The following is a 24,449-nucleotide window of genomic DNA, read 5'->3' as shown; positions in this document are numbered from 1 at the left end:
TTCCCATCCGTATGGAGACCTGGTCATTGCACACAGCCGCCTACATGACCGGAACAGACATTAAAGGTCATCAGACCTCCTCGGGGGAAAGAATATACAAATAGTATTGTGAATAAGGAATTGAAACTCCCCTCCCCTGGTCACTGCTGATACCTCCACAAGACCCAGCTGAAATTCTGTCTCATACCCTTATCTTAAACCCTTATTACACCCTGTGAAATTTCCTTGTCCTAAACTCTTATAAGCCCTTGCATTCCCCTCATCCTCTTTGTGGAGCATTAACTTCCGTTTCCCAATCAGCCACCATTGGGAAGAATCCTTTCCTGTTTGTAAGTCCCAATGAAATTCGTGTCTTAACTCCATTCATGACATGTCCTTTGGTCTTCAGGCTACCCTGATCCAAACCCCTCAAAAGGTGGGTTAAAACAATTTTTGTTTCACAAATTGAATCTTACTTTATATAGATAAATGAAAATACTGTTCTGGTACTTAATTTTTTCACCTACACTTTCTTTTTAGTTGGTACATGGCATTTTATTTATAGATAATCTATAATGTATTTAATCAGTTTGTATCAGTGGGTATTTAGGTTGTTAAAAAAAAAGCATTGATTGGTGGAGACTTTCTATAGGATATACTCCTATGATGTCATTGTAGGTTCAAAAGGGTATACATATAAAATATTGCTTTACTGAACAGAGAGAATCTGAAATACTTATAGCTTTTGTTCTAGTTTGCCAGCTGCCGGGATGCAATATACCACAACTGGAATGGCTTTTAAAAAGGGGAATTCAGTAAGTTGCTAGTTTACAGTTCTAAGTCCGAGAAAATGTCCCAGTTAAAGTAAGTCTATAGAAGTGTCCCATCAAAGGCTTCCAGGGAAAGCTACCTTGGTTCAAGGAGCCCAATGAAGTTCAGAGTCTCTCTCTCTCAAGTGAGAAGGCACATGATAAACTCAGTCAGGGTTCCTCTCTCATCTGGAAGGGCACATGGCAAACACGGCATCATCTGCTAGCTTCTTCTTCTGGCTTCCTGTTTCATGAAGCTCCCCACAAGGCTTTTTCCTTCTTCATCTCCAAAGGTCACTGACTGGTGGACTCTGCTTCTCGTGGCTATGTCATTCTGCTCTGCTCCCTCTGAATCTCTTTCATTCTCCAAAATGTTTCCTCTTTTATAGGACTTCAGAAACTAATCAAGACCCATCCAAATGGGTGGAGACACACGCCTCTACCTAATCCAGTTTAACAACCACTCTAGATTAAATCATATCTCCAGGGAGATGATCTAATTATAGTTTCAAGCATACAATGCAGAATAGGGATTAGAAGAAGCAGCTACGTTTACAAAATGGGATTAGGATTAAAACATGGCTTTTCTAGGGGACATACCATGTCATTTCAAACCAGCACAGCTTTTTTCTCCACATTTCTGGCATTTATTACATGTCCTACTAAGGGCTTTTCAAGCTAATATAATGTTCAGTTATGGACAAACATTTCTGACAATTAGTCAATGCTAATACATTCTTTCAAGTGATTTCTTTTAACTACATCCATGTAATTATGACTATTATAGTCATCATAACTGCTCACTAAAGGATTTGGGAGTTTTCCCTATTGAAGAGAGGCAGCTAGAACTGAAGATATAAAGAGGTGTCTCACTACTGAAGTATAGGCCATCCCTAATGTAAGAATGGTTGCAGACCTGTATGTATAGAAGAGTGCCACTTCCTGGCCTTCAGAACTCTGCTCATTTGTGTTGGTTCCATGCTCTGGAGCTACAGCAAACTGCCTAGCCCTACCCTGCGCCATTATCCAGCTTTGTAGACTAAAGGCCCAGCGACTATTTATTTAGTAGTTTAGATTCAGTTGAGGTCAGAAAGTTTAGGAAATTAGCTCATAAAGCCTAACAGCCAGTTGTGATTTCAATAGGAAAATTAACTTCTTGTTTGATTCCAGATTGAGGGTGCCCATATTAAAACACACCACCTCGGTAAAGCAAATGCCATTCCTAAAGTAAGCTGTACCCAGAGCAGTCAATGTGATGATGTATAGTGGTTCCCGATCACTTGGGGAGCTTTCAGAAAACACAAATGCCCACCCTCATTTCTCAGGGTTTTGGATTTATTTGGTTTAAAGTGGAGTTGGGCATAGTTCAATGATTCTTTTGTATAATCTGGGTTCAGAGTCACTGATATAGAAGAAACTTGAGGGCCATGGTTCCTCTGTGTAGAACAGGAAACCCATTATAATTTGCAGCAAAACTGGAATGAAACTAATATTGGCTAAATAAAATTAGGCAAAATAAAACTTGGGCATAGATAGGTACTTATTTTCATGTGATTGAGGTAAGTAGGCTGTTTTTGTTTTTAGTGTCTTTTGACTGAAGCTAAAAGTATAATACTGAACTGGCAATTGCATTGAACTATATCCTTTAGAAAGTAGGAAAAGTAGCCATTTATAAGGGTCAGCAACCTTTCTCTGAAAAGATATGAAGATTTACTTGTCCAGACAGTAAATATTTTAGACGTTGTGAGACACATACAGTCTCTAACGTATCCACCCCCCCCCGCCTCCGCCAACCCTTTAAAAATGAGATAAAACATTCTTAGCTTGAGGACTGTACAAAAACAGATGGCAAGCTGGATTTGGCCCACAGTCTGCCAACCCCAGATCAAAGCATTTGTCACATTTTCCCCATGAAACAGTTTTGTTGGTGATAAAGTTATCTAATTATTTTTGTGTTGTTGTTTTTTTTGTCTTAGTTAATTCATCTGCTTACACTATTTACATGGGAAAGGATAAATATGAAAGTAAGTTTTCAAAAGCCTTTGATTTTGAAATTTCCAACAGGTAAGTGTTCCTTTTCTTTTCTACCCATGGTTTGTTGGATGTGCATTTCAACTGGCTACTCTAATAAGTCAGCCTTTAAGAAACAAATCAAAAACTGTTCTAAGGAACTCAAATAACTGACAAAAGTTTTAAATTTCCTAGAATTTAGTTCTATCAAATAATATTTGAAGTAATTGGACCATCTGTTGCTGATTAGAAACTATAAAGTTTTATGGTATCACTTGGTTTAGGCTGATATGAATTAGAGTTAACCTATATTAATTTAGATCATATAAAAATCTTCAGATGTTTGGACTTTGAGATAATTTTCTGTACATTTTTACCACATTTATGATTAGTGGAAACATTTCTGTTGGGTTTTTTGAGTTTAAAGGTGGCTCTGAGCCATGAAATACTACAAATTGATGCAGTAGTTTTTCAAACTTTGTTGGCAACTAGCCTCAACTTGAAGTACGTTGTATCTCGATATACACATCATATAACCAAAACAGACATTTAGAAAAAAAGTGCTATAGGCTAAGCCCTCAATTTTCTGTTCTGTTTTATTTCATTAAAAAAAAAAGCTACTTTCAGCCTGATAAATTAATTTTTGACTTATGAATTTGAATCTAAAGGTAAAAAAACAAAACACTTCTTTAGGGGATAGCCTTTTTGAGTGCATGGGTGAGGAGAGAAACCAAAATGAAGTTTAGTTTTCTCAGTGATCAAAAGGGCATTGAATTTATAGCACTGACCCTCAGAGTATGGAACATTGAGGTATGTATGGAAGAAAAGAACTGAAATAAGGGAGCTTGGAGAAAATGATGGAAGTACTCTTCAAGCTGGAAAACATAGCTAGCTACTCTTCACAGAACTAGTGAAATTTGGAAAAGGCATAGCTTTGAAGTCAGGCTAACTGGCTTAAAATCCCAGCTCTTTAGGAAATTAGCGAAAATTAACTGCTTGAAGCTCTTGATTGATTCCTTAGATGAAGGAGTCATGGGCCAGTGCGTGCTTTGCAGGGTTGGTAAAGGTTAAATTAAAGAACCTGTGTAAAACTAAAGTCAGTACCCAGTAAATGGTAGTTAATGATCACTGTAGTTTCTTTAGCTCCCCAGATCCTTCTTTTTCACATTGAAAGACAACTTCAGGGCTAAATGACTGCCTCCAGTTGACTGAAAGCTGGCAAATTCACTATAATTATTCTTTAATCTTCAGGTATTGCTTTTTTCCCCCTTGTTAAAACCATCACTGTCTGTTTCAGGTGCAATTTGAAATTGACAGTCCTTTAAGCTTGAGCTTTAAGTGCCTTTAAAACAGGAAAGGGTAACATTTTTCATCAAGACACTTGACAGTAATGAAATAAGTAAGGCCAAAAATGAAAAGATATAGTAGAGCAATTATAGCAATTATACTGTAAGAAAGATCGGTATAAGCAGCTTAGAACCTTCTCTAACACTGGTTGCCATGAAGCAGAATCAAATGAGCAAGATAATCACATCCTAGCCAAGGAGAAAAAAATAAACAATAATATAACTTTCATTTTAAAATGATTTTCCTGATAATAAATTTATGTCATCAACTCTAAAGGTGACTTAATGACTCTGCAGTATATTAATACTTGAGTTATATATTTGTCCTAGGAATCCATATATTGTCATAAGTGATTTTTATTTATTGTCATAGCATCCTTCTGATGTAGCTGAGATGGGGAGGCTGTCTCCTTCTTATTTTGAACAGTAAAGGAGTAGCATGAGTCATATCATCTACTATAGATATGAATCTAAATCTTCTGACCAAATCTCCTTTTCTTGCTACTGCATCAAGGATGGGAACCCAAGGCTTAGATTAGTGAGAAGCACCTAAAGCAAAGGCACTATTGTTGTGCAGATTTTGCACTGTACAACATTAAGGGTGGGGCTTTATATATTTCTTAATGATTTTTTTGATATTTGCTAATGAAATGTCTTGAGGAAAGGCTGCCTTAATTCTAATTCACAAAAATGGGCTAGCAGTGGTACTGATCTGAGAAGTTGTGCCAGTGACATTCCTACCATGTCTTTTTTTTTTCCCTTCTATTTTAATTTGCTGGGGTCTTATCTGTGTATAAGGCCATATGCCAACTTCTGTGAGGTATCCAAAGAAGATTTAGTCTGTTCTTTCACAGTATACAGGAAGGGGCATGCACAAAAATGAGTATAGGCAAAGTGAACTAATTATATTAATAGCAAATGTTGTAGAAGTAACAGTGGGCATGGAGTGTAAATGTGATAGTGAGAGCTGAGAAGGCTTTGTGGTGGAGTGGGCTAGGATAGGTTTGACATCCTTTAAATGTCTGGTGTAGGAATTTAGATCTACAGATATAAATCCAGATATAGAATTTATATCTTCAGATGTAAATTTTAGATTATATCTAGAGCCTTCTAGAGTGGAATTTTGCTGTCATTAAAATATATATATTGGGTGGTGTGATGGTGGCTCAGTGGCAGAATTCTTGCCTGCCATGCCAGAGACCTGGATTCAATTCCTGTGCCTGCTCATACAAAAAAAAAATATATATATATATATTTATATATACACACACACAAAACATACATGGATAGAACACTTTTTTTCCCCAAGAACCCTTGGTGAAATTTGGGGATGTCAACTTTTCTTAGTCTATTTTGTAAGAAAAGGCATTATATCTTTTAAAGATATTCTCTAACAATCTTAGTACATTACACTTTATTAAAAATAAGAACTAGATAGAAAATAAGTGATTTTTAAATTTAATGACTTATTTTTCTCTAATATGCTTTTAGGTCTGTTTTTCTTTTTGCTAGCCAGCAGGTGTCATTAGGGAGCTGCATATTACCTAGGGACATGAGGTTTTTTGTTTTTTTTTTAATTTCTTTTTTCTTTTCTTTTAAATATATTTTTTGTTGTTTTTTCTTTCATTTTTAATTAGAGAAGTTGGAGGTTTACCAAAAAATCATGCAGAAAGTACAGTTCCCATTATTAACACCTTGCATTAGTGTGATACATTTGTTAGAATTGATGAAAGAGTATTATTCTAATTGTAGTATTAATTATAGTCCATTTTTTATTTTAATAAAATAAAAAAGTTTATTTTCTTTTTTATATTTATAGTGATTGTTTTGTTCTTTATTTTAGGGTTTCCCGTTTGTGTTGTATATATACAATTAAAATAACTTTTATTTTAGTAACATATATACAACCTAAATTTCTCTTTTTAACCACATTCAAATATATAATTCACCAGTAATTGCATTCACAATGTTGTACTACCATCAACCATCCACTGCCAAAATTTTCCATCACCCCAAATAGAAACTCTACATGATTTAAGCATTAACTCTCCATTTCCTACCCCTCTAGCAATGTATATTGTCATTTCTAACTCTGAATTTGCTTATGCTAATTACTTCATATCAATGAGATTTTTAAATTTCCCTTTACTTTTTCAGACTATCTGTTAGCTGTTTACTCAACTTCCACTTAAACTAGTGGAAAGCCCCTCAGAAAACTTGTTGTGACTACAATTGTTAAGAGTGCCCTTATGTAACATTTATCATTTTGTTTTACTATACAGTAAACATCATCTTCAAGGTAGGTAGATAATACTTCGAGTACATTTTAATCATATAAGAATCATCTTTTTGGTTACCTTACAGTTTTAAATTAGTGTTTTAGTAATATTTAAATAATATTTCAGTATTGAACATACTTAGTTATTAATATGACTATTAAAGGTATATATTATAACCTTTTTGAAATGATATTGATACACTTTGAACTAATACTTCAGCTTTTAGAAATATACCTTAAGGAAATTGTCAGAAATATGGATATCATTTTTAAAAAATTCTATTGAAGCATAAATAATCCAATTGTTAATAATAAGAAAGTTAATTCCCATGATGAAATTTAGTCATTATTTACAAAGAATGTTTTAAAATTTTATTCTTATATTAACAAATATATAGTTTAAAAGGTCAAATAGTAATAGAAGGCTTATAATAAAAAGCATCAATTCTATACCCCATCCTTCCCGATATCCGTATCCCACCCCCTACAGACAACTACTTTTAACTCTTTTAACTGTTCTGGAATTTTATTTCATATGTAAAAGAAGCTCAGGTGATCTTTATTTTCTTTTTTATATTTATGGTGATTTTTTTGTTCCTTAATTTTCTATAATTTTATAATCAAGATTTTTTTTATGTAAAATATCCATGGTTTTAAACTTTCAGCAAAACTGTTTTAACATATAAGTACTATTATAGTGAATTGATTTTTCTGAGACATTATCTGATTTCTCAGATGCTTCGATTTGTCAGTGTTAGTTTTATTATCTTCAAATGGAAATATCTTTGAACTTTAAGTTGTAAATAAAGTTTATATGTCTGAGTATTTTTATTTTCCTTTATTTTCAAGCATCGAAGTCTCTAAATCAATCTTTCTCTATTAAGAGGAAAAATGGTGTATAAGGAGTTGATATTCCTCCCTTTTGCAGCTTTATTATAATAAATGACATATCTTCCTTCATTTTAACATTTTTTTCTTAACCTTTTCTTTGTTCTCTTGTATCTCACTGTAGATGAAGATCTAATAAAGTATGGCTGGCCTGAAGATATTTGGTAAGTAACAATTTGGGTTCTGTTTCCTGTGGATCAACATTTACTTTCTGAGAGTAGGGTACTTAACCAGCCACCTGATTCTTGTGATCAAGACTAGAACTAATAATGCTTTGTATTTTTGGCTATGGACATTTATTGGTAAATAGTTAACTGATAGCTCCCCTCATTTTTAATTACCATGTAAATTGAGAATGATGTTTTAGGGTTAGACTTCACGCCTGAAAGCAAAGACCTCTGCAACATAAACGTTCCTGTACTTCCTGTTTGTCTCCTTATAATAAGTTGTTGACACTACTGCATATTCAGAGCACTCTTCTTTTATATATATATATATATATATATATATATATATATATATATAATTGAAATAGCTTCATGTACCATACAGTTCATCCAAAGTATACAATCAGTAGCTCACAATATCATCACATAGGTGTGTATTCATAACCATGATCATTTTTAGAACATTTGCATCACAAAAAGAAAGAAAAAGAGAAAAGAAAAACCTCACACATCCCATACCCCTCTCATTGACCACTAGTATTGCAGTCTACCCAATTTGTTTTTTTACCCCTTATCCCCCTATATTAGTTTGCTAAATGCTACTGGAATGCAATATACCAGAAATGGGTTGGCTTTTATGAAAGGAATTATCAAGTTGCAAGTTTATAGTTCTAAGGCCATAAAAATGTCCAAACTAAGGCATCCATATAAAGATACCTTGACTTAAGAAAGGCTGTGGGTCTAGAACACCTCTGTCAGCTGGAAAGGCATGTGACTGGTGACTCTGGTCCTTTGGCTTCTGGTTTCAAACAGCTTCCATTGGGGCATTTTATTTCTGTATCTCCAAAGTCTCCACTGTGTTAGCTCTGAGATCTGTCCAAAATGTTTTCTCTTTGAAAGGACTATAGTAAACTAATCAAGACCCACCTTGAATGGGTAGAGTTACATCTCCATCTAATCAAAAGTTCACACCCACAATTGAGTGGGTTGATCCCCATGGAAACTAATCAGAGGTTACACCCTAAACAATATTGATTCAGGATTACAGGACATCGCTTTTCTGGGGTACACAATGTTTCAAACTATTTATTTGCTTATTTTTGTCCTTATTCTTTTTCCTTCCATACCCTGGATAAGGGAAGTGTCAGTCACAAGGCTTTCACAATCACAGGTCACACTGTAAAAGCTATATAGTTATACAGTCCTCTTCAAGAAGCAGAGCTACTGAATTGCAGTTCAACAGTTTCAGGTATTTCCCTCTAGTTATTTTCATACACTAAAAACTAAAACAGGATATCCATTTAATGCATAAGCATAACGTCTAGAATAACCTCTTGATTCTATTTTAAATCTCTCAGCGAATGAAACTTTATTTTGTCTCATTTCTCACTTCTCCCTTTTAGTCAAGAAGGCTTTCTCAGTCCCATAATACTTGGTTCCAGCTCATTTCTGGGAGTCAAGTCCCATGTTGCCAGGGAGATTTACACCTCTGAGAGTCATGTCCCACATTGGGGTAAGAGCAGTGAGTTTACCTGCCAAATTGTCTTTGAGAGAGAGGCCACATCTGAGCAGCAAAAGAGGTTCCCTGGGGCTGATTCTTAGACATAATTATAAGTAGGCTTAGCTTCTCCTTTGCAGGAATAAGTTTCACAGGGGTGAGCCCCAAGTTTGAAGGCTCACCCTATAAAATTGGTTGTTCCCAGTGCTTGTGAATATATCAGGAATTCCCTAGGTAGGGAAGTTTAATATTTATTCCTTTCTCCCCACTCCCTCAAGGGGATCTTGCAAATACTTTTTTATTCACTGCCCAAATTATTCTAGGATGTATTGGGGTATCACAATAGCCTGTGCAAACCAACAAGATCTCACTCCCTATTCACAATTCCATTATGATGTGCTGACCATACATGTTAAATTACAGAATAAACTGACCATGCATGTTAAATTAGATAGTGTGCTACCAAAAATACGAATTTTGCACCAAATAAACATCTCTTTCTTTGGTCTCCCAAAGAGGTTGAAGTTCTAAAATATGGTCCATATCATCCTTTACCCTATATTCTGATTTACCTTAGTCCTATCCTTCATATCTCTAGTTGAAGTCTGATAACTTTTTCATCTTTTTTAACACTTGCTCTGTGGGGTAATGCTGAGTTTCATAGCTTCAGAGCTCTTACTCTGAAGTTCCAGGAAACAGCCAGGTTATACACAAAGAAAGAGATCAGCATCTCAGAAATTAGAAATAACAGTTACAACTCTGGAATAGATGTGACTGCTGTAAGAGCTTAAATTCTAGGAACCTTTGCAGTAGGTCATAATCTGATAACCTATGTTCTTTTTCAGTTCTCTGAGTTTGTATATTATAGTTAGCCTATATGAGTGAGGCATGAAAATATTTGTCTTTTTGTTTCTGACTTATTTCATTCAACATACTGTCCTCAAGGTTCATTCACCTAGTTGAGTGTCTCACAACTTCATTCCTTCTTGTAGCCGCTCAGTTGTCCACTGCACATATACCCCACAGTTCCCCTTTCCATTCCTCAGTTGATCTACCCTTAGGCCACCTCCATCCATTGTAAATAAACCAACACTACCACCATAAATGGCATCGTGCATATGTCTCTTTGTGTCCCCACTCTCAGTTCCTCCAAGTATGTGGCATCCAGCCCCCCAGCCTCCTGTGAAGCCACCACACTGCCCTTCAGAGGGGCTGCACCATTCTGCTGCCCTACCAACAGTGAATAGGTATCTCTCTTCATATTTTCTCTAGCACTTGTATTTCTCTGTTCATTTTTAAGCAGTTTCATTCACACATCATACAATCCAATTTAAGAAAAAAATCAGTGGTCCCTGGTATACTCACGTAGCCACGCCTTTGCCACTACAATCTATATGATGACGTTTCCTTTTCTCTCGCAGATAATCCCATACTCCTCCCCCATATCCCCTGCTTACTAGCCTTTAGTTTTGACCTTTAGATACATACAATGAAAGCATATTACAATGTTACTGTTAACTATAGACCCTGTTTTGTATTGATTATATTTTTTCCTATATATCATCCATTTTCAACACCTTGCAGTGTTGACACTCATCTTTTCTCCCTCATGCAAAAACAATCTTATCTTTGTTCACTTAATCACCATCATTGTCCACTCTAGGCATTATTGAATTATACCTTCTCAGTCTTTATCCTCTGTCTTTCCATCTGGGTTCATGCATGCCCCCAACCCTCCTCCCTCAACCATATTCACACTCAGCTTCATTCATTGTACTTAAAATATGTGCTGCCATCAGATAGTATTATGTTATGTTATCCATTTCTGGATCTTTACAGTCAGTTCTGTTGAACACTCTGTACTCCTTCAGTACCAAATGACCAATCTGTACTGTCTTTCTATCTCCTGATAACCTGTGTTCTTAACTTTAATTCTCAAAGTTTGCTCATTAATATTAGTTCATATTAGTGAGACCAGCAGTATTGTGCTTTTTTTCTGGCTAATTTCACTAAGCATAATATCCTCAAGGTTCATGCTGTTATGTGCTTCCTGACTTTATTCTGTATTACACCTGTGTAAAATTCCATCATTTATATATACGACGGCTTGTTTAGCCACTGACTGTTGAACATTTGAGCTGTTTCCATCTCTTGGCAATCATGAATAATGCTGCTGTAAACATTGGCGGCAAATGTCCATTTGTGTCCTTGCCTTCAGTTCCTCTGCATATATACCTAGTAATGGAATTGCTGGATCATACAGCAATTCTATACTTAGTTTCCTTAGGAACTAGAGCACTGTTCTTGAATGAATGGATGAGTGTTTAACAAGAAGCAGTGAAGGAAATAGACACAGCATCCATGTAGATGGAATAGATGCATCATTTGACCAGATCCTGCTTTAAATGAAACGTTCTGGTTTCTTTTACTTGTCTTCTAAACTCCCTAATGAGTTTAGCTCTGTCTTGATCCAGCTTGTGTCCCACCCTCCTTTTAAACATAATTTATGAAAAATTTAAAAATATATTATTGTTAACTTTATTTTGCTGCTTTATAAAACCCAGTTCAAATAACAACAAAAAGAAACCTTTGTTTTGACTGAGTTTTCTTTTTCTAACTTTTAGAATATCTTATGTACTTCTACCACTCAGTTCCAGGATCTCTTAGGTGTACATGAACCCTTGATACTTTCTTTTTCTTCCTTGTAAAGCTCTCATATTGAGTTTACTTTCTTTTTTTCTAGCTTCAGCTTCCATCACTCACTCTATCCTAGTGATGTCTCTCTCCTGAAGCCTAATCCTGCCTGTAGAGTAGAAGGATATCATCTTCCCAACTCATAACACATTCTACCAAATACTGTCCCTGATGATAAACACACAGATCGTATTTGCTTCTATACGATATGATAGTAATAGTGAGCATTATTGAGCACTTAACTATATGCCAAATACTGTTAAATGTTCACCTGCATTAATGCATTTAATCATTGCAACAACCCTATGAAATAGATAATGATATTATGCACAATTTTCAGATGAGGATACTAAGGTTAAGAGAAACTGAACAGATCTGCTCTGGTTGTTATTTGTCCCACTACCCTCAACTCAAGCAGCTATAGTGCTAAAATCACTGCTTCTCTCTTCCTCTGGGCTATTACTTTTGGCTGCAGGACATCTCAGGCTGTTGCTGCTGTTCTTTCTAGACCTCTTCAAATGTGGGCCCAAGCCCTTCACTTAATTTCCCATAGTGATAGCAGAGTTTGGGCCACCACTTTTTAGAATAGTTTGTTGAATTTTCAGTAAGATATATAATATGGAGCATTTAAAAGGGAAAGTGCCACCAGAGGATAATTTAAGCTACTGCTAGATGTGGCTGTGCTTATAATTCCCAGGCCTCTCTGCAGGAACTCCCTGAAGGCCTCTTCCTCTCTTGTTCCAGTCTACCCCATCATGAAGGGGCTAATTAATATACCCCAATAGAAATGTTTTCCTGTCCATCTGCCCTCACTAAACTCCACACCCAGAAACATAAGGAATTTTAAAGGCATTTTTTTTATCTACTTCTCTCCCCACCAACCCCCTCCCATCCCAGCACAGGAACCAATCTTCTGAATTCAAATATCTCATTAAAGTGGACCCAGTTTGGTGCCTGCTTACCTCAAGTGGCCAGTTTGTACTGTTGAGATGTTCTAGGTTGTTTGATGGCTAACTTTCTAGGGTCCTACACTAGAAGCTCCATGCAGACAGTGATCTATCTGTTTTGTTGACAACTATATTCCTACTACCCAACAAAGGACCTCGCACATAGTAGGTATTCAGTTTGCTGGCTTACTAATTTACTGTATCTCTGCCTACCAGAAATGTTCATCACTGGGCATTTCCTTACAATAATTGCATTCTGGTTTTCTTCATTTCAAACACCTGCCATCTTCAATTGGATTATTTTTAGTTCTTAAAACCCAAAACTCTAGACATTCTCAAGGGAGATAATAATGATTACACCTATTAATTATAGTTACCTGCTGTAAGTTTTCAACATAAAATTGAGGTATAAATAAATACCTATATAATAAAGGTTATATATTTGGATATACTGTGAAAGTCAACTTACTTCAGTGTTTTACCTGATGTTAAAATAAGTAAGTTGAAGAGAAATTTCGAATTTACAACCTGCACATGATGTATTATGACTTGGGATTTTCATTCCATGAAGGCCACCTATATCTTGGAATGTTATTCACCAAATTGGTGTCTGCAGTACTTTGACATGCATTTTGACACTCTTTAATTGTCTTGAGATTAATGAATATTGTTGAAACCAAGTGGGTTGTACTTTCAGACACTATTCTAGGTCTTATGTGAGCCAGAAGAGCCACGGTAAGTTAAAAACACCCCCAAATCATCAAGACCAGTTACAGTTCATATATAGTCAGTCTTGAAAACATTCATGAGTGTGCTAAGAATGATTCAGGAGTTTATTTACATTGCAGGGTAGATTTTTTTTTTTTAGTAATGAAAATGTTCTAAGAATTGATTGTGATGAGAAATCCAGCAAAGATTTTTAATCTGGTTTACTGACTATTCTGTGTCATGTAGACTCAGAGTTTATCCCAGAAAAGCTCCTGAAGCTCCTTATAGCATAGAATTTCGTAGGATTAATTGAGAATGGAACTAAATTAATCTTTTAAATGAAGGAAGTTTTAATGAAGGGAGTTTAAGCTACTGCCTTAAAACTCCCTGAGTAGTATTTCCATGAACCCTATCCACTTCAATTAAATGACCCAGCGTCTTGGGCCCTGCATCTCTGAATACTCAGGTAATTTATGCTCATTCATTGAAGTTTCTGGTCTCTGCATTCACTAAAGGATAACTGTGTTTAAGCAAGAAGAGGAAGATAAGGGATAAGCACAAGAAGACTAGGGAACTAGTGAGCATAATTTAAGCTTTCAGTAAGCATTTTAGGGAGTTTTAGGGGGTTGCTTTTTTTTTTTTAATGCAATTTTGAGTGTACTATCAAGGGTTCAGAGTATCATCATATAGTTGTTCATTTAACACCACAATTTTTTAATATTTTCATTACTCCCAAAAAAATACATATAGGAATAAAAATAAAAGTGGAAAAGATGGCAAACATCCCATGCCATTTAACCCTACTATTATTTATTTATTTTTTGTCCTAATTTTTTACTTATCTGTCAATGTCTGGATAAAGGGAGTATCAGCCACAAGGTTTTCACAATCATATTTTCACACATATAGTAAAAGCTGAATAGTTCTAAATCATCTTCAAGTGTCAAAGCTATTGGAATACAGTTCAGCAGTTTCAGGTATTTCCTTCTAGCTATTCTAATACATTGACTGAAAAGGGATATCTATATAATGCATAAGAAAAGCCTCTAGAACAACCTCTTGACTCTGAAATCTCTCCGCCACTGAAACTTTATTTTGCTTCCTTTCTCTTACCCTTTTTGGTCAAAAAGGTTTTCTTAATCCCATGATGCTGGGTCTAGGATCATTCTCAGGAGTCATGTCCCACGTTGACAGGGAGCTTTACACCCTAGGGAGTCATTTCCCACATGGGGGAAAGGCAGTAAGGTAACATACTGAGTTGATTTTGAGTGAGAGGCCACATCTGAGCAGCAAAGGAGGTTCTCTGGGGGTGACTCATAAGCATCATTATACGTAGGCTTAGCTTCTCCTTTGCAGGAATAAGTTTCATAAGGGTAAGTGCCAGGATTAAGCACTTGGCCTATTAAATTGGTAGTCCCCAATGCAAGAAATCAGGAATTTCCCAGGTGGGGTAGTTTAATATTTCCACATTTTCCCCCAGTCCTCCAAAGGGGGCTTTGGGTAAAAAAAAATGAAGTAATTTATTCTCTGCCCAGATTACTCTGGGATGTATTAGGGTATCACACTAACCTGTACAAACCAGCAATATCTCAATCCCTATTCAGAGTTCCATGTATTATGGTGTTTGAGTAAGCTAACCATAAAAGTTAAAGTTAAATTACATGGTGTGCTACAGAAAATATAAATTTTGGACCAAATAAACATCTCTTCCTTTCATCTTACACAGTTGAAATTTTTAAACAGCCCATATCATCCTTTACAGTTTAGTTTGATTGACCTTATTAATCCTAACTAGATCTGCTTCATTCATATCTCTAATTGAAGTCTGATCTCTTTTTCACCTTTTAAACAGTTGCTGCTTGGGGTAATGCTGACTTTCAGAGCTGCAGAACTCTACCTCTTAGTCTTAGGTGTCATGGAGATACCTAGAGTTTCAGGGAATGGTCAGGTTATACCCAAAGAGCTCAGCAACTCAGAATTTAGAAATAACTGTAACAACTAAGGAATAGATATGATTGCTGTAAGAGCTTTTAATCTAGGAACCTTTACAATAAGCCTTCCCCTGATAAGCTATGATCTCAGATTCAATTCTCAGAGTTTGTACATTATTGTTAGTCCATGCCAGGGAGGCGTTATGATGTTTGTCTTTTTGTTTCGGGCCCACTTCACTCAACACACTGTCCTGAAGGTCCATCTATCCAGCTGTATGCCCCACGACCCTATTCCTTCCTACAACTGCTCAATATTCCATCATATGTCACAGACCACAGTTCACCTCTGTGTTCATCAGTCACTGTACCCCTAAGCCACTTCTATCCATTGCAAATTGGATACCCATTTGCAAATGCCCACTCCCACGTGCAGTTCCTCCAAGCACATATCCAGCCTCCTGTAGAACTGTCACACTGCCCTCCAGTTGGGCTGCAGCATTCTACCTCTCCACAAATAGTAAATAGGGAATAGTATGTCCCTCTCTCCAACAGTTTCTCTAGCACCTGTATCCCTCTGTTTATTTTTTAAATGGTTTTATTCATACACCATATAATTCATCTTAAATAAACAAACAGTGGTTCCCAGTATAATCACTTTATCATTCACCACCACAATCTATATAAGGACATTTCAGTTTCTTCTGCAAAGAAAGAAAAAGAGAAAAAAGCGAAAAATGAAGAATAAAAAAATAAATAAAAAATAAAACATAAATTAAAATAAGAAGGAGAAACACCAACACCAAGAATCTGGTACCCCTCGCTTATATCCCCCTCTTATTGACATGTAGCTTTGGTATATTGCCTTTGTTACACTTACTGGAAGCATGTTACAATGTTACTGTTAACTATAGACTCTACTTTGCGTTAATTGTATTTTTTCCATATATCATCCCATTTTCAACACCTTTCAATGTTGACATTCATTTGTTCTCCTTCATGTAGAAACCTTTTTATATTTGTAAATTTAATCCACTCTACACATTGCTAAGTTATACCATCTCAGTCTTTATCCTCTGGCTTTCCTTCTGGTGTCATTCATGACCCTGGCCTCCTCTTTCAGCCATACTCACACTCAGCTTTGTGCAGTGTACTTACATTATTGTGCTGCCATCAGATAGTATTGTGCTATCCACTTCTGGATCTATACAATCAATATTGTTGAACATTCTCTACTCCTTCAGCATCAAATTCCTGATCTCTACCCTCTTTCTAGCGCTTGAAAATTTGTGTTCTCAACTTTAACTCTCAAATTTTGATCATTAGTGTTAGTTCATATTAGTGAGACCACACAATTTTGGTTCTTTTGTTCCTGACTAATGTCCTCAAGGTTCATCCACATTATTATATGCTTCATGACTTTATTCTGTCTTACCTTCTTGATAATCTTCATTTCTGCACTGTTCCTCAGATGTCCCTCTCTTGTCTTTCCTATTGCCTGTAGTTTTCCCTTTTAGAATAAAGCAGGTCTCTTGTTCACAAACTCTCAGTGTCTGCCTGAAAATATTTTAAACTATCCCTCAGTTTTGAAGGACAGTTTTGCCAGATACAGGAAAGATCTCTTTTTCAGTATCTTAAGATATATCATACCACTGCCTTCTTTTCTCCATGGTTTCAGCTGAGAAATCTACACAGAGTCTTATCAAGTTTCCCTTGTATGTGATGAGTTGCTTTTCGCTTGCTGCTTTCAGAATTCTCTTTTTTGTCTTTGACATTTGACAATCTGATTAGTAAGTGTCTTTGAGTATATCTATTTGGATTTATTCTGTTTGGGGTATGCTGTGATTCTTGGATCTGTAATTTTATGTCTTTCATTAAGGATAGGAAATTTTCAGTGATTATGTCATCTGTTATTCTTTCTGCCCCTTTTTCTTCTCTCCTTCTGAGATACCTGTAATTATATTCGTGTGCTTCATGTTGTCTTTCAGTTCACTGAGACTCTGCTCATATTTTTCCATTTTTTCCCCCAATCTATTCTTTTGTGAATGGGATTTCAGATGTCCTGTCCTCTCGTTCTCAAATCTTTTCTTCTGCCTCTTCAAATCTGCTGTTGTAGGCTCCATTGTTTTTCATTTCTTCTATTGTGCCTTTCATTCTCCTAAGTTCTGCCCCTTGTTTTTTCTAACTTTGAGTTCTTTATGTTTACCCAAAGTCTTCTCTGTATCCTTCACACTTTTGCCGTATCTTCCCTCAACTCATTGATTTGATTTTGATGTGATTTTACATGTCTGTTTGAACATCCTTAATTAGTTGTTTTCAACTCCTGTATCTTGTTTGAAATGTTAGTTTGTTCCTTTGGCCATATCTTTGTTTTTCTTAACATGACTCATAAGTTTTTGCTGGCATCTAGGCATCTGATTTCCTTTATTAGTTTATTCTGGAGGTCATTTTCACTCTTTTACCTAGGGTTTTTGTTATTGGCTTTGTTTTCTCTCTGTTCTTTGGTTTTCATTTCAACTTATTCTAGACCTATAGCATAGCTTCTGTTTAACTGATCAGAATTTTTCAGTTCCTGTTTTTCTGGTTCTTGCCCTGCTTAAATGGAGTTGTTTTTTCTTTGTTTTGAGGAGGGTCTCCCCAGATATAATCGACCCCAATCAGATTTATCCTGACTAAACAGGTCCAGGTCTCAGGAGGAGGGTATAATCAGATTCAGGTTTCCCCAAGGATGAGCCCCAGCTGTTTATCAGACTTTTCTATGAAGCCTTTAGACTCTGCTTTTCCTATACTGCCCAGTAGGTGGTGGTGCTTGTCAGCCTGCAGCTCCCCATCAGCATAAAGTGATGCAATGCCTTTAATTCTTAGTGGACCCTCCCTCCCAGGGTTGTGGTTGAGATAAATGCTGAGGTAGAAGGTGGGCTTAGATTGCTTCTGTTTTCCACCCCCTGCGGCCTGAATTCCCGGATGGAGGACTGCCCCCTGAGCTGAGTTTGCCCTCCTTTTTCTTGGGGAGGATATACCCTTTAAAGAATCATCTACCCCACTTGACTCATTACTTTGTCTCTCAGACCTGTCTTGACAATTGAAAATGCCTGCCGTGTTTTCTAATGAGCTACTCAGAATAGTTTAAAAAGAAAAAGTGAAAAAAAAAAAAGAAATCCCTTTTCAAAGTCAATCTCCTACCCCCAGGGTTCACCAGTCAAGAGCTGAAGTTGGTGCCTGGCTCTTTGTGCTCCCCTTTCCAGTACTCTAAGCTCAGCAGACTCCAAAATCTTCCTTCTTTATTCTTTATTTTTTTGTCTGTCAGCCCTACCTTTCTCTGCTGGGATTAAAACTGCAGTTGGAACTTGGCTGAGCTACCTTCCCTTGTTCCCAGTACAGACTACTTAAAGATACGCCTTTAGGTAATTATCTCCTACACCTGACTAATTATTTTGTTTTGCAGACATATGTTAATTTGGCCCTTGTCTGAGGCAGTGCTGAAGCCTGAGAATGCCTGCATTTCTATCTAATGGGCTGTTAGGAAATAAACAAACAAAAATCCTTTTCAGAGCTGGACCTCATTGCCGCAGCATTTGCCAATCAAGAGCCGCAGTTAGTACCTAGCTCCATGTGCCCCTTTTCCAGTATCTGGGCTTATCATGCTCAAAAAGCTTCTATTTTTTGCCATCAGCTCCACCCGCTTCTCTGCTGGGCGAAACTCTGGGTTCCTTTCATGCTTGCTCCAGGTTTATCTGTGCTGGAAACTTGTATTCAGCAGTCCGAATTTGTTAATTAATTCCGTAATTGGAGTTTGGTTGAGGTATCTACATTGTTGCTAGTAGAAAGGGCTTCTTTTCCCCTTGGGAAACCAACTCTGAAATAGCCTGCCATGCCGGTGTGGGGGAGGGGAGCTAGCTTGGGAGATTTAAGTGCTCTATGGCATCTTGGCCCTTCCACCCATTCCAGACTGGTGTGCGATGTGTGCCTGGTCACTGAAGCCCCACAGACAGTTGCTCCAGATAGTTCCTGGAATTTCCTAACTGCCCTGGAGGGCTAAATTCCATACCTCACTAAGCTGCATCTTGCCAGGAGGTTGTATTTTGAGAAACTTGTTCAAGGTAGTTTGTTTACAGAGCTGGTTCTTTTTTTTTTCCCACCATCCAAAGCCCCATTCCATCCATTCCCCCCTCTCTTTGTAGAGCTATATCTATGAGTCTGAAGTTGATGTATGTTGAGAATGATATTCTTGTGTATATTTTGTTACTTTGACTACTTATGCATTTATTAAATATATATTGAATTATTCAGCTATTTCTTTTGACAAAATTTCATATCAGAGACTTATAAGAAAAATCAGAATTTAGTCCAGCCACTGAGGTATGTATGGAAGAGTTGTAAGTAGAAAGCTGGCTTAAAGCAGGTAAATCAGAAGGTTAAATGGGAAAAGCTTCTTCTCAGTTGAGCTTGGTTAGTTTGGGGGTTGCAGTGGTTTTCCTAAGATCCTGAAAGAGGATAATGAGATACGTGACTTTTGAATTTGCCAAAAATGTCTGAAATTTTCTGGATGGGAAAATGCCAAGCTGAGGGTAATCAGCAGATATCTCTCACATGGAAATACAGATGAGTAAATGAACCACTTGGAGAAAAACAAATCAGTCTGAGGTTATGTCCATTTCTGGCCATGGGTAATGTTTAAAAATGGAATCCTGGAGTCATCACAGACTGTTTGCCAAAAATGCATAATATTTTACTATTTCCAAAGTAAATAGCAAGATGTTTAACTACTTTAAAGAGGGCATTAGAACATGATAATATTAACCTTTATATAGAATCACATATCTACATTTTGTACTGTGTGTTAGTATATGACCATTTTCATTTCTGGAAATACATAAATGCTAAGAAAATATCTAGGGAAATATATAATGGGATATGATGGTTCCTCCTTAGAGTTTTACTGAAAATTCCTCAGTCTGTAAAGGTAACGACTGAAGTGATATGACTAAAGTTAACAGACTCACAAAATGACAGTCATGCAGTACCTTGTCCATTGCTTGATGCCAGGATTCTAAGGACATCTCTGAGTGTTGGAAAGAGAGAAATTCAATTTCATTCAGTCAGTTATAAACACAAAAAATTTAATATCTAGTGATAAACCCTTCCAACATGAAAAAGTTAGAATGGCCATAGCCTAAACACCCCTAAAGAAAGGAATAGAAAGATCAAAGGTTAATGATGGAGTTATATAGAGAAGATAGGATTTAACAAATAAATATGATTGCTGAATCATTAAATTGAAATCCCTTTTAGTCTCCAGTGTTTTGGAGCAGCTAGAAGTAAAAACCTAAAATTGTGGAAATGTAACCCATGTCAAACTCTGAAATATGTTCTACAACTAATTGTGGTGCTATGCTTTGAAATATTGCTTTTTTGTAAATATGTTATTTTTCACAAAAAAACAAAGGAAAAAAAGTCAATTGTGATGATAAAAAAAAAATTTAAACCCTCTAGCCTCCTATATTCCAGATCAGCTAGAAGGAAAAATCTGAGGGGGTTGTATGGTAGCCCATGACAAACTCTGGGATCTGTCCTATAACCACTTGTTGAAGAGTGCTTTGAAAACTATTGCTTTCTTATTTCTTTGCTTCGTATATATGTTATACTATACAATTAAAAAGTTAAAAAAATTTAATATTACAAAATGTTGGGTAAAAAAGGAAGTAAATTTTAAAAGATTCAGTTGAATTGGTACATGATAGAGCCTTAATGAAAGGTAAACTTAAAATATTCAGGAGAGAGAATAGGGGCACTCCTAATGTTTTTAAAGCAATATCATAAAGGACAATAACTGTGTTCTCCCAGACCTGTATAGCATCATTGTCAGAATAACGGGCTGAATGAATTGTTGAACCTTACCTATTTTATGATGTGTCCTGCTAAGTATCATTTTTTTAAGTCATGACCTAACTCTTAACTCTTTGCTTGACTATCTCTTTGAATTGTTTGGCCATTACTTGAAACACAAGAAAAAGAACCCCTCACATTTTTTTCTCCAAATTGGTACCCTCTTATAAACTTGAATATTTCTGTCAGTGGTCCTGGGAGTGGTTTCCCAGACTTGTAGCATTGGAGTCTCTATGACTCCTTACCTGAAAGTCCTTTTTCTTTTTTATTCTAAGTCCCATACTTCAGTCAGCAGCCAACCAAATCTCAGTTTTTGCATGAAGCCTTTGGTCATTGGTAGCTCTTTGTCACTTGAAAAATCACCCATCTCGGGCATTTCAGATATGTTTCTACTGCTCATCTTGGCACTTAACCACAAATAGCTTCATAACTGTATTTTTTTACCTCCCTGTAGTCTTAGTGAGCCTTTATTTTATACTCCAAATGGTGCTTAGCACATGGTAAACATTGAATGAATAGTTTTTGGATTGGATTGCTTTAAGTGCAAGTGGCCTAAGAGATGGTTGCCTTGTGTCTCTTGCTAAAAGTGGTTTTCATTCTTTGTAGGTTTCATGTGGACAAACTCTCTTCGGCTCATGTATACCTTCGATTACATAAGGTAACTGGATTTAAACGTGGATTCATATCTTTTTCCTTAGTGCTGAGCATCATACCATGTTCATTATCCTTTTTCAGTAATTAAGTTGCCTTTAGTAATAAATATGTTCAAAAGTCTAAGTAAAGAGAGTTGTCTTCCACATGACGCAGAAAATCACTAAGGGGTATTCTGAGTGATTTTAGATATTTGGAAAGATATACCATAAAGGGTAATGGTATACATTTCCCAACTTTGAAGCCCTGCTGGATTCTCTTGTTTAGGTGTGTTGTATGTCACCTCTGCTTCTCTCTTTTATTTGTGTTAACATTATTGAACGTCTTATCTCTTCCACTGGAGATAATGTTTTGGTTCTTTTTACTTAGACTCATGTGATTTTCCCGTTTCATTGATAGACAGATGTTGCCAGTTATCAAGGGCCTTTTTGGAAGGTTTAAAACTTAAATTTTTAAAACAACATTATAGTAATAAAGGAAATAAAGATTTAATGTTCTGCAGTGATACAACACTCTGGTATTTTTCCAATCTGTCTTTATTCATATATATATATGTATTTTATACAATCAGTTCACAGAGTATATGTAGTTATTATGTGTAAAAGCAATCATATATATATATAAACTTCTAATTTTGGAATAATTTTAGATCTACAGAAAAGTTACAAATATTGTACAAAGGTCCCCATATACCCTTCACCCATTTTCCCCTTGCATTCCTGTTACATTCCTTTGGTACATTTGTGAAAACTAAGGAACCAGCATTGGTATGTTACTGTGAACCAAATTCAAGATTTTATTTGGATTTCACCAGTCTTTCCATTTGTATCCTCTTTCTATTTAAGGATCCTGTCCAGAACACCAGTTTACATTTAGTTATTGTGTCTTCTTAGTCTCCTCTGGTCTATGACTGTTTCTCAGTGTTTCTTTGTTTTTCCATAACCCTGATAAGTACTCATCAGGTATTTTGTAGAATGTCACTCAATTTGGGTTTGTCTGTTGTTTTACTCATGATTAGACTAAGGGATGATACACACACACACACTTTTTTTTTTTTTTTGAAAAATACCAGAAATAAAATGCCTTTACATAATCTCAGAGGATATATATGTCAACGTGACTTATGTCTAGTGATGGTAAGCTTGGTCACCTGGACAACCTAGTATTTGCCAGGTTTTTAAGCTATAAAGTTGCTCTTTCCCTCCCTTTTCATGATTGTTATTTGGGATCAGATCACTAAGTCTAGCCTGTACTCAAGAGGGAGAAGTAGAATTAAACTCTACTTCCTGAAGAATGTATCTATCTTTACATTGTTTGGAATTCTGTAAGGAAGATTTGTCTCCTCTCTCTCATTTATTTATTCATAAATAAATAAATTTTTTTTCATACGAAAAATCCTTGGACTTTGACTCTGAATCACCCTATAAGACCTGATATCAGTAAATGTTCATTTACTTGTATCAGTATGAATTCATATAGTTATTTTATGCTTTGGGTTATAATCCTGTACTGCATTATTTATTTTGTTGCTCAGGTTGTTCCAGCTTGTGAAAGCTGCTTTGTTCCTTTGACTTGCCCCATCCTTTTGTGTTTTGTATGCTTCCTTACTTTCTGGCAGTACAAGAAGGTTTTCCCTGCCTCAGCCTTAGAATCAGCCATTTCTAATGGTGAATGGTATTTAGGAGCCAAAATCTTGGTGCAGGGTATGCTCGTTACTAATGGAGTGTCATTATTTCTAGGCCCTCAACAAACAGAGCTAGGTAATATATTTATACATATACTAAGCCATATATATGGATATGTAGCAATAACTGTTTCTCTATCTATCCATCTCTATCTATACTTAACTAGACCATAAGTTCATTTGAATGTCTCTGAATCTAATCCAGTATCATATGGTTCATCCCAATCTTTCCCCCTCACTTATCTATAGCTTCCCTCTCCAACAGTGAGAAACCTGGCTCACACCGTCCACCATCCATTTACTTAGTTATTTGACTCTAGTATACCTGTAAGTAGTTTCAGAATTGCTAACCTGTATCACCATGAGAAATAACTTTTATCAATTACACTGCTTATGTACAGTTTTTCATCTTTGTTTGTTTTGTTTTTTGCCTTAAAGTTTCCAGTCAAAACACCATTTTCTAAAGTTACTGTTAAACTTTTTTCTCCCAGGCCCTTTAGTGAGAGTATGTCATACGTTTATAATACAGTTAAATTCTTTTTTCTCAGTCTATATTCCTTCCTAAGATCCCTTGGCCCTCTGGTTGATTATAATAGTTTTTAAAGGTATGGTTTATAAATTTTTTCATATTACTTTATTATTTTCGTATATATTATTTTGATTGGCTGTTTTGAGTTGATAATAACACCACAATTAATATGAAACCTCTTTGTCAAGGTATAAGTTGTCATTATGAATCCCTAACAAGAAATATCTTTATAAACTGTTTTTGGTTTTTTTTAAATTATTTTCTTGCTGTAAGTCCGGGAATGGAATTACTGGGTCAAAAGATACAAATCTTTTTTGCCAGATTGACCTCTAAAACTGTTGTTCTTGTTTATAATATTTTCTATATATAGGTTTTCCAAAATCCTTTTGGGTCTTATAATTTAAAAAAATAACACCTTTTGACCATTTTAAGAAATAGAAAATACTG

General features: G+C 35.9%; 1 protein-coding gene across 5 annotated transcripts in view; it reads left to right on the top strand.

Annotated features, from left to right (window-relative positions):
* CCDC25 (coiled-coil domain containing 25) overlaps positions 1 to 24,449 on the top strand; it is a 60,945-nt gene that overhangs the window by 18,851 nt on the left and 17,645 nt on the right. For 2 of the 5 annotated variants that reach the window (XM_077152874.1, XM_077152877.1), the window contains exons 2-4: positions 2,765 to 2,812; positions 7,435 to 7,474; positions 21,745 to 21,796. In XM_077152874.1, coding sequence (XP_077008989.1) covers positions 2,765 to 2,812; positions 7,435 to 7,474; positions 21,745 to 21,796 — 140 coding nt within the window. Of the gene's footprint in view, positions 1 to 2,764; positions 2,853 to 6,426; positions 6,444 to 7,434; positions 7,475 to 21,744; positions 21,797 to 24,449 lie in introns of all 5 variants that reach the window. The other 3 variants (XM_077152873.1, XM_077152875.1, XM_077152876.1) reach the window with 3 other exon arrangements.

This window comes from Tamandua tetradactyla, chromosome 3 (genome assembly GCF_023851605.1).
Source record: "Tamandua tetradactyla isolate mTamTet1 chromosome 3, mTamTet1.pri, whole genome shotgun sequence".
Lineage (NCBI taxonomy): Eukaryota > Metazoa > Chordata > Mammalia > Pilosa > Myrmecophagidae > Tamandua > Tamandua tetradactyla.
The sequence above is the reverse complement of the archived record's forward strand: the minus strand, read 5'-3'. Positions and strand labels throughout refer to the sequence as shown.